The 16761-nt window shown below is 49.5% G+C and overlaps 2 protein-coding genes across 7 annotated transcripts in view; one reads left to right on the forward strand and one right to left on the reverse strand.

The window, feature by feature from the left end:
• Positions 1 to 330: 330 nt before the first annotated feature.
• PAQR3 (progestin and adipoQ receptor family member 3) lies at positions 331 to 8269 on the forward strand. 3 transcript variants are annotated; one of them, XM_051619204.1, is made up of 7 exons: positions 331 to 529; positions 619 to 781; positions 2247 to 2402; positions 3123 to 3320; positions 4768 to 4858; positions 5175 to 5323; positions 5918 to 8269. In XM_051619204.1, the coding sequence occupies exons 1-6, from the start codon at positions 345 to 347 to the stop codon at positions 5315 to 5317; spliced, it is 936 nt and encodes a 311-aa protein (XP_051475164.1). In that variant the 5' UTR covers positions 331 to 344; the 3' UTR covers positions 5318 to 5323; positions 5918 to 8269. The 3 variants fall into 3 exon arrangements, with proteins under 3 accessions (XP_051475164.1, XP_051475162.1, XP_051475165.1); XM_051619202.1 differs by having other exon boundaries at positions 5175 to 5313; XM_051619205.1 differs by having other exon boundaries at positions 3186 to 3320; positions 5175 to 5313.
• Positions 8270 to 9157: 888 nt separating this feature from the next.
• Positions 9158 to 16761, reverse strand: part of BMP2K (BMP2 inducible kinase) — a 57631-nt gene continuing 50027 nt past the window's right edge. For all 4 annotated transcript variants that reach the window (XM_051619196.1, XM_051619195.1, XM_051619197.1 and 1 more), the window contains one exon: positions 9158 to 14578. In XM_051619196.1, the coding sequence (XP_051475156.1) occupies positions 13158 to 14578 (1421 nt within the window). In that variant the 3' untranslated portion in view covers positions 9158 to 13157. The remainder of the gene's footprint in view (positions 14579 to 16761) is intronic.

Genomic DNA, 16761 nt, shown 5'->3' on the forward strand with positions numbered 1-16761 from the left:
GAAGGGCGGGAAAGGTGGGAAGGGGGAAGCGGGAAGGGCGGGAAGCGGGGCCGCCCCTCACACCGCGGGGCTGAGGCGATCGAAGGACGCGCGCGCGCCCCGCGCAGGCGCGGCGGGACGAGCTCCCCCCTCCCCCCTCCCCCCTCCCCTCCCACCCGCGTCATCGCCGCGCGCCGCGGCCGTTTCTCCCTCCCGGCTGAGGGGCGGCCGGGCCGGGCCGGGCCCAACCGAGCCCAACCGAACCGGGAGGCCCTTTTGGGGGGGGGGGGGGGTGTCTGCTGGCGGCGGCGGGGCGCCCCGATGCGGCGGCGGGGCGCTGAGGAGGCGGCGGCGGGGCGGTCAGGATGCAGCAGAAGCTGCTGCGGAGCGCGCACTCCATCGAGCTGGGCGGCTACCAGTACTGGCCGGTGCTGGTGCCCCGCGGCATCCGCCTCTACACCTACGAGCAGATCCCCGTCTTCCTGAAGGACAACCCTTACATCACCGACGGCTACCGGGCCTACCTGCCCTCCCGCCTTTGCCTCAGGAGGTGAGGGCGGCCCCGGCGAAGCCCCGCGGGGCCCAGCGCCGCCTCCCCCCGACCCTGACCCACCCCCTACCCCTCGTGTCTCCTCGCAGCCTCTTCATCCTCTCCAACGAGACCGTCAACATCTGGAGCCACCTGCTCGGCTTCGTCCTCTTCTTCACGCTGGGGATCTACGACCTGACGGCCGTTCTGCCCGCCGCCGGCGCCTCCCGGGAGGACTTTGTCATCTGCTCCGTCTGCCTCTTCTGCTTCCAGGTAAGGGGATTGCCTGCCCTGGGGGGGAGCTGCCTGGTGAGGTGTGGGTACCCCCCAGGGGTGCCCCCCTTTGAGGAGGAGAGAGTTAAATCCCACTGGAAGTGCTCCCCCCCACCCCCCCCCCAGCCCTCCCCACGTTGTGTGTGTGTCGGGGTGCAGAGGGAAATGGTCTCTTGGTCAGACCTAGGATCACAGAACGGTTTGGGTTGGAGGAGACCTCTCAAGACCATCGAGTCAACCCTGGCCTGGAGTGTTTCCAGGGGTGGGGCTTCTACCACCTCTGTGGGCAGCCTGGGGCAGTGTTTCACCGTTTGTAAAATAAAATATGTCTTCCTTGTATGTAGCCTCAGTCTCTCCTCTTTTACTTTGGAGCTATCACCCCTTGCCCTGTCACTACAGGCACTGCTGGAAAGTCTGTCCTCACCTTTCTTACAGGGCCCCTGTTGAAAGGCCAACTGGGAGAAAAGCATGTTTGACATTGCATTGCTTTTAGAGGTGACTGACGAGCTCCCTGGTTGGGTTGATTTTGACCTGTTTAATAGATGGAATAAATGAAGGAGGAGTGAGCACAGCTGGTGTAGGGGAAAGGCTGTGAGAAACAGTTGTCCCAGGCCAGGTTTACAGCTTCAGCTGGGGTTCAGGAGTGTCTGATGTGGCTCCCAGGCAGCACCAACTGCTGCTGGAAAGGGTCACCCACCAGAACACGAGAACCAGCCACAGTCTGATGCTGGTCAGGAGCAGCAGCAGGGCTTGATATTCCAGCTTTTTACCTTCTCCTTCAGATGAAATCTGTTCTCAGCAGACTTCAGGTGTGTCATTATCTGACCACAGAATGTCCTGGGAAGTAGGCTTGTGCCTAAAAAGTATGAAGAGGGCTGTAAATGTTACCTGAGGAGTAGCTTGCAGCGCTAGAAGAAAACTCCCTTGCTGACTTGGAAAGCACTTGTGCTCTTCCCTCCTCCTGAGGGTTGCTGAGACACACAACATTTCTCAGGGAAAAATGAGAATGTTTCCAGGCTCTGGCAGCCCGGAAGCAAAGAAGTGGTGTGGGTGTAGTTTAATTTCTTGTGTGTTCCCTCAGGAAAAGAAGGTGGGTGCCAAGGGCAGATCTGGGCTTTGGTTTCTGCTTGAATTCATTGTCCCTGTGCAGATGTGGCCCTGCTCCCTTGCCTGCTGACTCCTTGCTGGCCCTCACAGCCTAGGCCTCAGCAGCCCCATGGTTTGAGCTGGACAGCTTGGGGTTGTCACAGCTTGCCAAGTTGTCTTTTCCTCCTTCCACCTGCCAGAGCAGTTTACCTTAGCTTCTGTTGGTTACCAGCAGAAGGAATCGTTACCTACGCCAGGTTGCACAGCAGGGCAGGTAACTGGATTGATGACGTGCTCTTAAGCTTCAGCGTTGCAGCCTGCTCTGCTCCCTCTTCGTTTTTAAGACCTTAACAGATCCTTTCTTGGAACACCTGCCTAGGTCTGCATGCTCTGCTCAGTTGGGTATCACCTGTTCTGCTGCCACCGCTCCGAGAAGACCAGCCGGCGCTGGATGGCCTTGGACTACGCAGGCATTTCCATTGGGATCCTGGGCTGCTACGTGTCTGGGGTGTTTTATGCATTTTATTGTAACAATGTAAGTTGGAAGCCTTTGTTCTTGCCCTCTTCGGTGCCTGTGGTCTCGCTGTGATGCCCTAGGAAGGGGGTGCATGGAAGGACATCCACACGGGACGTCGGTCGGGAGGCAGAGATGGGAACTGAAACAAGTTCCTTCTGACAGTGGCAGTAACACTGCTTGCTGGCGTGACAGGCAGAGGCAGGTCTTTCTTTCAAGCTGCAGATCACACAAGCCTCAAGAAAATATTTACATTTATACCAAGTCAGGTTAAACTTCACAGGTCCCACTTTGGTCAAACGTAGGAGGTTGATTATGGGATGTGTCCCCATCGCAAGTAAATGAAACGATTCCCACTAGATAAGCTTGCTTCTGCCTCTTGTAAGCTATGAGTCCCCTTCCAAGGCCTGGATTGCATCCATGCCTGCAGTGGGTACAGCAGGCAGGTACTGGAACCAGGCTGCTGGGGCAGAGGTGGATTTAAAACGTTTTGCCAAAGGCTCTGACTGGAACAAGTGGCACTGTGCCAGGTGGAGCTGAGCAGTTGTGTTCCTTCCCCCTCCCTGTCAGTGGAGAAATACAAGTCCCTTCATTCCAGCCCCATCATTTGTGCTGGCAGCAGTGACAGATTTGAAAACCCATTACATTCAGCAATTCACATTGCCCCACCCAGAGCTGACTTTTTACATGCATGGAGAGAACACCCACAAACTGGCTTTTGTTTCCTCTTTTCCCCCCCAGTACTGGCGTCAGGTGTATTTAATCACTGTGCTGGCAATGATCTTGGCAGTGTTTTTTGCTCAGATTCACCCCAGTTACCTCACCCAGCAGTGGCACAGGCTGCGTTCCATCATCTTTTGCTCAGTGTCTGGATATGGAATTATTCCCACCATCCACTGGGTTTGGCTCAACGGCGGCGTCGGGGCATCTATTGTACAGGTAAGAGGAACAAAAAAAGAGGAGGGGGGGGGGAAAAAAGGAAATAGGATTCCCTTTTGCTTTTCACTTGCCATCTTCTTTCAGCCCTTTTGCACTTTGGGAAATGAGGAGGAAGGAAAGGAACTAAAATGTCTTTAGGCACAGAATTCTTCCAGGCGATACAGGCAGATGCAAGCACTTAGAAAGTTACTGAGAAGCAGTTAAGTGGGTTGAGTAGATTAAATCTGCTTTATCATGAAAGGCTGGATACAAACTTGCCTGATCCTATCTGCCTGCGACAGAGCAGCCTGTGTGGGAGGGCCACACCCTTGCTCAGCCTGGGGAGAGGGGCAGGAGCTGGGGTGGCTGCCGCGTGGGAAGCAGCCTGACAGGCTCTAGGAGTGCTCGGGGCTGTCCCCCTCCACAGTTCCCCTCCACAGTTCCAGAGGAGAGAGGGAGTTCCCAGAGACATGGGTGATATGGTTACTTGCTTTCTCTTGAGTTTCCTGGGTTGGCAGCAAAAAAAATCAGTATTTGCCTGCTCAGTTTTTTGTCTCTCAGGCAGCCCTTGTTTAACATCACGGGGAATTTGCTGAACTCTTTACTGTTCTCGTTGTACTGCTTGGAGTTATGCTCTGAAAAACACAGCAGCACAGGAGAGCTGGTGACAGTCAAGTCCCAGGGTGAGAAGCCCAGACATCATTGCAGTTACCCAGGGACCCAACATGTGCTGAATTCCTTCTTAGAGTGGGCAGTGACTCTGCCCTGCTGGAGGACTGTCCCTTGGGGACAAAGTTAACCCAGCTCCTGTTGATGAATGTCCAAGAGCAACATTTATGAGCTTACCTAGTCTTTAGCCAGGGTACTTATCCCTGGCCATCAGGTCACCAGATAAAACAGGAGCTGTCACCCCCCATCTTCCCCCATGTAGTTTCTCCTGGTGTAGCAGACCCACAGGAGTGGTATGCATTTTGTTTCCAAACTTCAGAAAAATGCTCCACTTCTGGTAACCAAACTTGCTGTTAAGGACGAAGCAGCTGGTGAATGGGTTGCCTGGTTATTTGCCATCCAGGGGATGGGACTCCTGTGGCTTGGGTTCCAGTGACTGCAGTCCCAAGCAGTAAATGAGATTTTTCACCCAAGTCACCCTTTTCACTTACCCTGGGCATTCTGCCTAAGGTGAGTGTGTTGGAAGATGTCCTTTCAGTGACAGGTTTCAAGTCTATGCAGGCTGCACAGAAACACTCAAGAGCTGTTGCCCTGAAGCAGGGAGCTCATGACAGAATAATTTGCTTCCCGTTCAGAATTGCTCAAACTATGGCATTTGCTTCCCTGTTGGATTTTGCTCATAGATCAGGCCCTGAAGTAAGATGCAGTTTTGTCATGCCTTTTTCATCTCTTTAGGGACTTTTTTGTTTTTCTATTTTTACCTTCCAGCAGAACAGGAGACCTTCCTTTTCTTTTGCAGGAGTTTGCTCCACGGGTAGTTGTCATGTACTTCATCGCTGCTGTAGCTTTTCTCTTCTATATTTCCAAAGTTCCAGAGAGATACTTCCCAGGTAGGAAATTCTCTTCTGGGGTATTTTTTTTTTCCTGCAGTTAAGCTTCCTGCAGTTTCAGGGTCCTTGCTGTGAGTCCTAAACTTCCTGTGAGAGGACAGGCTGAGAGTGGAAGTATTCTCATCCAGAGTAAAATGTTGTATCTATATCAAAAGAAGGCAGACAACTTCTGATCAAGTTTGTTGAAGAACTCTGGCTGCCTCCCAGCAAATGGGAGTGTCTAGTTGAGCTTTGGAGGAGACTGATTGCTAATTGCATTGCACAAGTTACTGCTGAAATGAACAGCTTAACCACTTGCCTTCTTTTTCCCCTGCAGGACAGCTGAACTACCTCGGCTCAAGCCACCAAGTGTGGCACATCCTTGCAGTGGTGATGCTGTATTGGTGGCATCAATCCATGGTGTACATCATGCAATACAGACACAGCAAGCCCTGTCCTGAGTACATCACAGACTTGTGAGTGAAGGTATAGCAGCTTACATACTCGTTGGAGTAAGATATTCTAACTAGTACAGGGTTAAATAATCCTGCACTTCACTTGTCACATGCTTCAGTCAACCTCTTAATTACAGAATTGCCTTGGTTGGAAAAGACCTTCAAGATCATCAAGTCCAACTGTTAACACAACAATGACAAGTCCTTAACTAAACATCCCTAAATGATATGTCTGTAGCACTCTTAAATACCCCCAGGGAGGGTGACTTCAGCTGCCCCGAAGAAAATGCTGATGGGTATAATAACTTGCTTGTGAAAAACAAGAGAGTAGTGACCTTGATGCCAGGCACTGCTTGCCCACAGGCTGGGTTGTGTGAGGCTCCAGGGGGCTGCACTGCCCTTGAGCAGTTTCAGAGCAGTCTGTAGGGAGACCTGCCAGATCCCTTTGAATCCCACTATTTTAATAGCCTCCAGCAGTCATTAGTATTCATTCCTAAGTAGACTTTACCTCAGGCTTTTGTCAGGTTTTCAGCCTACTGATCAGGATTCTTTGAAAATCAGGTTTAGAGTTGGTCATTTCAGATGCACAGGAAGTGACTAAACCTGTTTCCTGACTGTATTTCAGAGGCATTGCCATGAAATTCCTGACTTCGAGGGTCTGATGAGCTATGAAGTTAAGCACTGAGGCAGTTGCCTTTCTGGAGGTCTGGGCTGTTCCCTGCTTTCTGGGATGATAAAGAGTTTTGAAAATACCGACAGCATTGCCCAGGATCTGACCTTCATTTCCTGTTCTGCAATCAAGTACAAAACAGGACTCCCTGCAGTGGGACAGCAGAGAGGTGGGCTGTGGGACTCAGTGTTGGGATCACAGCAGCATTTGTTTGGCTTGGGAATCACAACAGAAGTAAGAACCTTTGCAAAGCTCATGCATGTGCATAATTAAGAAACAGCTCCTGACAGGGGGCTTGTAGAGTTACTGTGGGACCTGGTTTGGGATCTAAACCACAGCTGGACTGCACATTGGATCCTTCAGCCTTTGGCTGATGTGCTTACACATCAGCATTGTGACACTAACATATAAAATTGCAGAATTGCCTTGGTTGGAAAAGACCTTCAAGATCATCAATTCCAACTGTTAACCTAACGGTGACAAGTCCTTAACTAAACAATATCCCTAAGTACTATGTCTGTATCACTCTTAAATACCTCCAGTGGACTCTTTTTACTTCCCTGGACAAGCTCTTTTTCTGGAAGGTAAAAGCACGTGTCATCCCCTATGACTTTCTCTTCCTTTCAGATCTTAAAAAATTGCCCCCTTCTCCCAATATGGGCAGTGCCATCACTTCAAATACTTTGTCTAGATTCCTCTGGCAATTTGGAATTAGTATTCTAAAATATTTCAGGAGTAGCACTAAGCCTGTATGTTCATGTTTGCTACTATCTTGCAAACAGTGGAGCTGCTAAGAATTTTTTTTAAAGTGACTTTTGTTTAATGGGAGGAAATAACACCCCCCAAGTAGTGAACCTGCCGTGGATTCAAATCACTGAACTTTGGCCTTTTACTTTGTGCTGTGTTGTACTGTACCTGCAGACTTTGTTCCTGAAAGGGACTGATGGCCACAAGATCCCCACAGGAAAAAGGCTGCCCTGTGTTTGAGAATCCGTCCTGAAACCATCTCTTACAACCTCAATGCTGGGGAGACAAAATGCACAGATTATTAAATAGCTGTAGCTCAGCATGATTAACCTCAGTGGGTGCCATTTTTTCAAACAGGATTGTAGCTAGCTGGAATTTTTGGGTTAGAATCAACATTTTCTGAGTGGCTTCCATGTAGCAGCTGTGCTCGTGTTTACAGCAGCGTTGAGCAGCAGCAGGTAACACTGCTGCTTTGCTTGCCTCAAGATGCTGTTATGACTTAATCCCAACTGGTTCAATTTTGGGGCCAGAGCTGTTGAAGAACGTGCCTGCATCTGCACAGCTCACATTGGAGAGGAGAGACATCCCAACACCCCTCCTTGGACCACAGGCCAAACCTTCTGTTCAGGGTTACAAACTGTCCAAGCTGATCACACTTCAGCCCCACCTTACCCGCAGCCTTCCACAGGGGCCTTCCTGGCTTCTTCTCTCCTGGCCTCGTGACAACCAGCTCAGCACACACCAGGGGAGCCTGGCAAGGTTTCAAAGCCCTCATCTTACCCCCCAGGCCAGCTGCAGCAGGCACGAGAAGCCTGTGATGAAATGTGGGCCTTGCTAATGCTGCTGTGCTGCTGCCACTCCTCTCGGGCAGGGTTTCCCCGGGATGGGGTGTAGAGTACACAGAAGGGGAGAGGCTGGCTGCTGCCAGTGCCCTCCTTGGGGTGGGCAGGCTGCTCCCTGGGCCTGGCCCTGGGCCAGGAGTGTCCTAAGGAGCTGGGGGACAGTGATGGACACAGGCTGCAGGGCACCAGTTCCCTGTGCTGGGAGTGATGCTGCCTGGCTGTTAAGTAGAGGGGGTGGGCTTGGCTTATTTTGTTTCCCCAACTCTACTAACAAGTAGTGGCAAGAACTGACTTTGCATTTAAGACTCAACTCCCAGACCTTTGGGCCTTTCAGTGTACACACCGTTTTGGTTTTTTGTTTTTTTTTTTTTTTTTCTTCTTTTAAACTTGACAGCCAAGCAAGTTTCAAAGTGCACTAATTAACTACTACTGAAGCCTGACAAGGAACCTGTGAGTATTTAAGTTTGTTTCCAGTGTTGTGTGGACAATACTATTTGAAGAATGTGTGTTTGTGTACTGAAAGCACACTTGACTTTCTAGTTTGCTAATGTATTGGTTTTTTTAATGTAAACTAACTACTGTAGCAGTTTCCACTGGGTAAGGAAACTGGCTGCAAAGCTCTATGCTTTTATTACCCTGACAAAATTTATCAAGCTGCATGATGGTCTTCTATGTATATACTGAACCTGTAAATAAATTTCAGTTCATTTGCTGTTTACCTGGAGTTAACACCATCCTTGCAGCTCACGTAGTGAAGAGACAGATGGGAATTGCTCGACTGAGCCACTTTTATCCCATCCCCTGGGTTTTACATACAGAGACTGATGGTCTCAAGCATTATCAAGGCACAGATAGCAGGGCAGGTGCTCCAACTGCACTACTCAAGTGATGTGTGTGGTATATGCTGCTACTGGAACTTCTGGTTTTGGAGGAGCATCTCTAGATGAAGCTGCTGAGCTCAGCTGGGCAACCAACTACCTTTAGATCCAGATCTGTGTTTCCCCTGTGGATTTTCTCATACCAAAATTAGACTGGAATGGGCAACGGGCAGAAGACAGAGCAGCCAGGACACGAGCTCCTGTTGAGGAACTGAGTCCTGGTGCTGCTCCAGCTTCTCTTGATCACTTGCAGTCATACTCCAGCTTACCTGAAAAGTAAAATCAGTACAAGCAGCATCCAGAAAAACTGCTCTGGTAAACAGCTGCTAGATGGGGGTCAAATCACATTCCAATTTTGCCTGGAAGATGAGGTGCAGAACAAAATCTGGAGATTTTGGGAAGTGGATGTTAACATTCTGGCTAAGGCATAGGGAGCAAGCTGCAGTGCCTGCCTAGAAGCTGGAATGCAACCTTGCACAACCCTTCTGCAGGAAGGCTTTAAAGTGATTCTGAAGCTAAGGAGTTAAAAATAGAACATGATTAGCAGGTTTTTAACAAGTTGGACAAAGAAAGACGATTGGGCAGCAAATACAAGTATTTTAAAACCTTTTAAAGAAGAGTGAGAGGAGCCTACAGCCACAAAAAGCCACCAGTAGAAGCAGCATTGCTTAGAGTAAAGCCTAAATGGGAGAGCTCAAGAATGCAAATGTTTAAGGAGATCTGCAAAGTCACTGTTATCACCTTTGTTTATTTAGCAACTGCAAGTATTTTATGACATACATCAGTGCCACAAAAAAGTTAAAGTTCTCTGTTTAGTGGTACACAAAAAAAAAAAAAAGCTTTAGAAACTTGAAGTCTAACAGGAAGTGGAAGTGTAGGTCAGGAAAGTGCACTTAAAAGCTGAATGCCAGCAATTTAAAAATAGTTTTTATGCTCTTTTTAATATTTAAGTGATGCTTTAGTCACAGATTTAGCTATACACACCATTTCCTTGATTCTCCTTTCAAAATAAGCACTACAGAAAAGTGATGCAGCAGCCACCCCCTTGCACTTGTTTTTCTTTCACAGCTTTCACTCCTATTCACTCCCTCAAGTCACACGACAGTGATTGTGGCTGCTCTGTTACTAAAAACACAGCAACTCCAAGAGATACATGATGTGTGCGAGCATGTGTATCTTTTATATATACTTTCCATATATAAAAATACACTATATAGTATAAAAAAAACTCCAGATAAACTTTTTTTTTTCTCTCACAGTAGTAAATATATCAACTTATTTTCACAGTACTTGGGTTTTACTAACTGGGATGCCCAGAGTGATTAAAAGTTCCTTCCTCCAAAGCTGGTACTGATGGGTCCTGCACTGGGCAGGGCAGCCAAGGCCACTGCACACACCAAGGCTGGTGGAGAGGCTGCAGAGAAACGCAACCATCTGATTTTTCTGTCACTGACCACAACCCTTAGGGGCTTCTTTGTGCCTTTTGAAAGAATCCCTCCCTCAAGCAGCTGACTCTAAACAGCCTGTGGTCCAGTCGTTCAACACGCTGTCAAAACCCATGGATATTCTTGGAAGTGCCACCTCACCACTGCTGGCTTCACATGCCTAGTGCAGCAGGGTCTTCCCAGGTTCCAGGTAAGGTCACCATACACTCCACAGCAAGCAGAGACATGGCACTCACACCAAATATCAAGGCAAAGAGGCATCACATTCCCCCCAGGGTGCCACCTTTTGTCTCTGTTGAAGGGTGGCTTTCAGCTGAAATGAAACTCAAACTTGGGTTTTGTTGTGTATGAACAATCCATGTCACACAAGCTCAGCTCAGTGAGACAGACCCATCTCTTTTCTGTCACAAGGGTGAAACAACTTTAACTCTAGAAACAAAAAAGTTACATTTAAGCAAAAACCTGTTTCGTAACTAGAATACAAAGAAGGTTTATTAAGGCCACTAGAAAGCAAATCTCATTGGCCAGAACACCTCTGCAGCCAGAGGCATTACACCACTTTGGGAGTCACTTGGGTTTAGAGTTGGCTTTTATCTCATCTCTCAGCTGCTGTGGACAACCTCATATCAGCCTTCCTGTCCTGTGATACCACCACTGACAGATCCTCTGCCAAAACCCAAACCACCCCGCCCCACAAAGCACACCTGTAGTGCTCCACAGCCTCAAAAAAGCCACCAAGCAAACACACTTCCTTCTGTTTTCATTTACCTGAACATTCAGGCCCACAGGAGACCTGCCCTGGGCAGCCACCTCTCCTGGCAGGTCCTGGAGCCAAGTCCCACTCCCATGCACCTCGTGAACTCTTGCCTCTGGCACAAAACAGCCAAGCAAACCCTCAAGTTGCTTTTCCACCAGGGAAAGCAGCAGCTCGTGGCTTCCTCAAGGACTGGTTGCATTTCAGACCAGGGGGCAGTTGCCTGTTGTTTCTTCTCGTTCTGTTTCCACCCACCTGCCCCCCCCCTTGCCACATCACTCTCTTTAGGCAGGCAAGGACCAGCTGGGAAGGAAAGCACGGGAAGGCAGCTCATAAGCACGTGCAGAGAAAAAAAAAGGGGAAAACAAAAGACAGTTAACCTGAGTATCAGAAAATGCTACAAAACTTGGCGTGTGCTTCTTGCAGCCTTTGGCACAAAAAACCAGGTGAGAACAGTAGTAATAAAGCCTAGGAAACGCCTGTGCAAATAGAGTTGAGACATTTCTAGTCATAATCTCGTAAGAGCTTAATGTCTAAGCCTGGAAAAGGCTTTCTGAACCAAGCACAGCTGTAACAGTTCACTTCCACCCTGTGAGAAACATGAAAATGAGGAAGATAAAGGCAATGAAGGTGTACAGATATGGATGAGCTACTTTCAAATGCCACGACCAGGAGAAACCCTCTCACGTACATCCAATGGAGAGTTTGATCAAACCAACCCCTGAAGAAACCAAACAACTTGTTTTTAATGTGCTGTTTTCAGCCCATATTGTAAGGGATCCACGCCCACCCTCACACACCTCCGGATGACTGTATAACCAGCAAGAGACTTGGAACAAAAATGCCAAACCTTCAGTATTTCACTTTCCCTCGTGTGAAAGGGGACACACATGGGGACACGCAACCACAAATGCTTACATCCCCCATGTGTAGGCATCCAATTCCTTCTCAGCACTCAGGAGAGCAGGACAGAAAGTTGAAACAACAGAGAGAAACTGCCTCCTTCCACTTCTCCTTTCAGATTGCCAGGGAGAACAGGCAGACCAAGGGGCCTGCTCTGCAGAGGGTGCAGGTGGCTCAGCAGCACAGAGGGGCCGTCCCAGCTGCGTCACGGAGCCACATCTTGTCTTCGACGTGTCTGGTCACATCTCCTTGCCCAGCACCCCTGGGCTCCAGCCTGGAGCCAGGTTTCCTGCACTGATGTCCCCGAGGTACCGTGTGGTGGGACAGAAATTCTGTCCTTAAGGCATCGTGGTGGGAAAGGCAGCTCTAGGTGCAGTGGGGGATCAGCTTCTGCAGACTCACTGCTGCTGTCCCCCCAAGCCAGTCCAGGGGCAGAGAAGTTTCTTCAAAGCTCAGTGTGTGTAGCAAAACTTTCTTATCAAATACACATTAAGTACAAGAATAGATTCATCAGAACTCAAAAAGAACATGAGGTTACAGCCATTTCATAGCATTATTCTTGTTTTAAAAAAAACAACAGGTTTGAAAGAACACACGTTTTCTTCGCAATAAAAATCCGAGAAGAAAGAAGTATTTTCAGACACAAATCCCAGTGAAATTAATCCAATGGTTGCATCTCACAGTCAGCTGTCATCTGAAATACCCCTAGGTGCCAAATTATTTCCTCATGTAAACCAGCCTCTCTCTCTTCCCAGCCTACCGAGCAGTTTTCAAAGTGCTGCCAACACTGGCTGCGTCCCTGCTGGTTTACTCCCCTACATCCAGGTTTTGTGTCTCCCAAACCATGAGAATTCTCTGTCTCTCTCATTCTAACTCTGAGCTTCCAGTTTGCTATTTTGCATTAATGGCACTTTAAAAAAAAAAAAATATAATTGAATGTTTAGGCACACAAAAAAATCATCTGCCTTTCATCTTCCCAGCTGCATAGATGTCTACTAGGTCCCAAGCCACAGCTGTGCTCTGGAATTCTGGGCCACAGCCCCTTGAGGACTTGGCTTCTTTATTTTCAAGATTAATACACGTAGTTTTCATCTAGGAAGCAAAAGACTTGACTATTTCCAGCAGACCCATCTGGATATTAGTCCGTTTTGGTTCTTAGGTCTGCTGTGACTGAGACACAAAGAACCACCTCAGCTCCATCATCCCACTTTGTTTCGTGGCAAATGCTGCCCGTGTGATCCCTGCCCGACCCCCTCCCTCCACCTCACGAGACTGAAAAGGCAGCTCAAAAGTGCAGAATGTCAGTCTGTTCCAGGGCCCGAAGTCAGTGACAGACCAGGATGCAGATCTGATTTCTCCTGTCACTCTGGGAGCCATTTGTCATCACAGAATGATGCTCCTGGTTTGTTCGGGGGGGGGGGGGGGGTGTTTGTGTTTCTACTTTTCCACAAAAACCAACAGAAATTTGCCATCATTCTGAATTTCACGCCACACGCTGGCCGGGCCTTCTCCAACCTGGGTCCCTGTCTATTCGACCAGGTAAATTACTCCACTAATTAATACCTCTATGAAGTAACTCAGAGAGGTGGAGGAGAGGGGGGGTGGGGCAGAAGCCATCGGAAGCGTTTACTGCTTAGAAGGGAAGGGAGCTGCTCCAAAGGGATCTAACTCCAGTGCCGGTTGCTGCTGGCCCTGCACGCTCTGCACGACCAGTTCCGTGAAGGGCACTGCACCAAAGTCATCTGTTTTCAGCCCCTCCCCACCATGAAGGGCCCCGTGCAAGGAGCTCTGCCTCGCCCTACCAGCCACCACCACCGCGGCGTCGCCGAGCCCTTGGTGCTGGGGATGCCGCATCAAATCCGGCGGGTGGAAAGGTTTGGCTCCGAAAGGATCCAAGAGGCTCTCGTCGGTTTGCAGAGGGTTGGGTCGGTCTTTGCTTTCCGTCAAGGCGAGGCTGATGTTCTCTTTGGAGTCTGAGATGGTCAGGAACTCGTTGCTGCTCTGGGAGTCCCTGCGACCTGCCTTCTTGTGCCGGCGGGTTCGCTCCGGGGTGCGGTAGCTCGGCTTGGAGGCCTTCTTGGCGGTGGTGGGGGTGCCGTGGTGCCTCTTCCCGTTGCCCTTGGAGGCCTCCTGCTTCATGCGCCTCTGGCGGGAGGAAAGTTTCTGCAGGTTACGCTGCTGCTTCACCTTCTGCTGCTGCTGGCTCCCGGTGATCTCATCAAAAGGAACCAGCCCAAACGGGTCCTCTCTGCTCCCAGTGCTCTTGGAGAGAAGGGAAGGCTGGAATGGGGTGCAGCCAAAGATATCGACGCTCCGTGGAGAGGTGGGGGAGAGCAGAGGCTCTGTTCCCGCCACCTGGCCATCTTGCTGAGACACCTTTTTGCTGAAGGGGGCTTTTGTGAAAACATCAAAGTCATCCTGCTCCTGCTGCAGGCTGGGAAAAGCCATCTGAGAAGAGACATCTTTGTCCACCTTCTCTCTGGGCTGAGGCTGCAGAGTAGAAAAGGGCACTGCCCCAAACACATCGAATTCTTGGCCAGGGTTCACCTTGATTACAGCACTTGGCACCTCAGGCAGGGATGTATGCATTGAGCTGGGTTCACTGATTTCACTGCTGCCCACACCATCTCTGAACCTACTGCTCAGGAGACTTTCCACAGAGTTTTGCTTGGTACGATCAGAATCGGAGTCAGAACTCTGCTTCTCCTCCTCCTCTTCCTCCACCTCTTCCTCAGAGTCCATGAGGAGAGGTCGGTGGCCAAAATTCTCCGGTTCTGTATCATTGTCATCATTGAAGTCTCCATTCTCTCCTTGCAAGACTTCTTCATCCTCCTGTTCTTCTTCTTCCTCACTGCTCTTGGGAGAAGGAGGATCAGATTCAAAATCACTCTCTGACTCATCAGCACCTTTCATCACTTGTCCTCCTGCAATTTTCCTCCCGGGCCGGGGATCTCTAAAAGCATGGCTCAGTTTTCCAGCTTTGGTTTGGGTCCCTAAGTTATTTCCTTGATTGCTGGATGAGTTATCCACTTGTTTGCCAGGAGAACCTGCAGGTCCAAAGAAAAATGCAGAACAAAACTTGAAATACACTCTTAAAAGTCAACACCGATTCCACACACACCACGGCCACTTGTAGCAAGAGTAAACCATGTATTCTGTACTGAGAGAAATGAGCTACAATCAGACCTAGTGTTTCACACAATGCTCACAAAATGGATTAATAGTCAGACCTTCCAGCTCTACTCCAAGCACAAGATGTCTGGAAACACAATACTAGCATTTTTGGGGCATGGAGGCTCTCTAGAGCCAGCTTTTCAAGCGCACTCGTTACGCAGTTGCTTCTCTCCAGGGAAATAGGAGCCAGGGGGCTGGAAAGATTCTATTTTTATTTAAAATAAAAAAAAAAGCAGAGTATTTCTTGAAGTGCTTCTGCTTCGAGTCTGCACGGACAAACTTACCAGCCTAGCCATGAAAACAGTCAGCACAGGCGAGAGGAAAAGTACTTTGCAATTTCAAATCGCTGCCTTCAGGCCTTGGGTACCATTTCACAGCCCCTGCAGAGCTCAGGGGCTCTGCCCTAAGCCCACCAGCCAGGCTGCTGCCCTCGTGCTCCTTGCTGACAAACACACCCGTTCAGGTTGCCCTCTGAAGAGGGTTCTCCAAGATGACCCACTGTACCCAGTCAGACACACGTGGCAGTCCTGAAACACTCTGTGTAGTTTCAAAAGGCAAGTAAGTGCTCAACGCCCTGTCAGTCCCCAGTCTCTCCTCTCCCAAGCTTTCACGGCACGAGACAACCCTACACAGCATCTCCAAGATAATTGGGCTCCTCTAAGGTCTATGAAAATCAGGGACTGGGCAAGAGAGAAGCTTGGCCCTGTCTGAGCTGCAGGGAAGATGACATGAGGTCACGATCCCTCTGTCCTGCCCTCAAGGGCACCAACTCCTTACATGAACTGAAGAAGCGGGATGTGGAACCTGCTAACAGCCACCATGGAGATACAGGGCTTGGGGGTTTAGCCCCATAGTGTGTTTTGAGGCACACACAGGGAAACAGACAAGAGTCCCAAAGGGGACATCACAAGCTAACGTAACTAGATAGAAACAGGGATGGAGGGACAAGGATGGTTTCCAACACGTGTCTTGGTTTGAAATACTCCCTCCCTCCCCACAGCCAGGATCAAACCCATAATCTGGACTCATAAATCCCACTAAAAATTAAGCATGATGGTCACTGCCATTTGGGCATTTGAAAAGGTCTCCCCAAGTGCCCCCCCACCCCGGCTTCAGCAGAAACAGCCCCTCTTCATCAGGGCTTTCCCCATGAATAATGCCAGCAAAGCAGATCACTGGGACAGCAACACAGGAGAGCTTTTACCTGTTTTTGGGAAGCAATACTCACCTTGATGTGTCACACCTATGCTTGGAGAAAGTCACTCTCTAGTGACACTGAAGCTCCACATTCAGCCCCATCTAACTCCTAGTGCAGCCACTCAGGCAAAAAATAAAAGGCTGTTGCTCTATGGCTTTAACTTAAATTTGAATGAAGTGTTTTCTTCTTTATTTCCAAATCCAACCTGTCAGCTCAGCTACGGGAAGGAAATTCATCTATTCATTTTACTCCTACACCTTCATCCCCCCCATTTACTATCTGACAACCAGAGCTAGGAGAACAATTCCCTGATGACTCTTCAGTGGGGTCGTTCCCTTAGGAATCCAGGGAGCAGAAAAACTTGGCAGCAGTAAACTGAAATGGCAAGGGCAGACAGAGCAGCTCAGGCTGGTCGTGCCACTGGAACGACTCTCCTCAGATTCATCCAAAACAAGTTTCTCCCAGTGTCAGAGCCCTGCAGCTGCACAGAGATGTTTCCAGGAGTGCAACTGACTGACAGATTTCTATTTGAAGAGAATGAGCAGGAGGAAAAGCAAAACCCTTGGTCTCAAGCTGGGGAAAATGTATTTGCTCTGGAGATGTCCTCCCCCCTCTAGGGCACAGCCCACCCAGCAGCCAGGCTGACTGAAGGATGGATAATTGAACACATAAGGCTAAGAAGAGTGACAGTTACTCACCTCCCTGACAGCCACTGTGTGCAACACTGCCAAGAGGGCTGCATCAGTCACCCTAGGCCGAACACTACGTGGGCACCACCAGCCTTCAGCTGGAGCAACAGCAAAACCAACAGTGTTGGTGCCAGGGAGGGCTTGGCCCAAGGGCCGGGTGATGTTCGCC

The sequence above is a fragment of the Apus apus genome, chromosome 4 (assembly GCF_020740795.1).
Source record: "Apus apus isolate bApuApu2 chromosome 4, bApuApu2.pri.cur, whole genome shotgun sequence".
Classification (NCBI taxonomy): Eukaryota; Metazoa; Chordata; class Aves; order Apodiformes; family Apodidae; genus Apus; species Apus apus.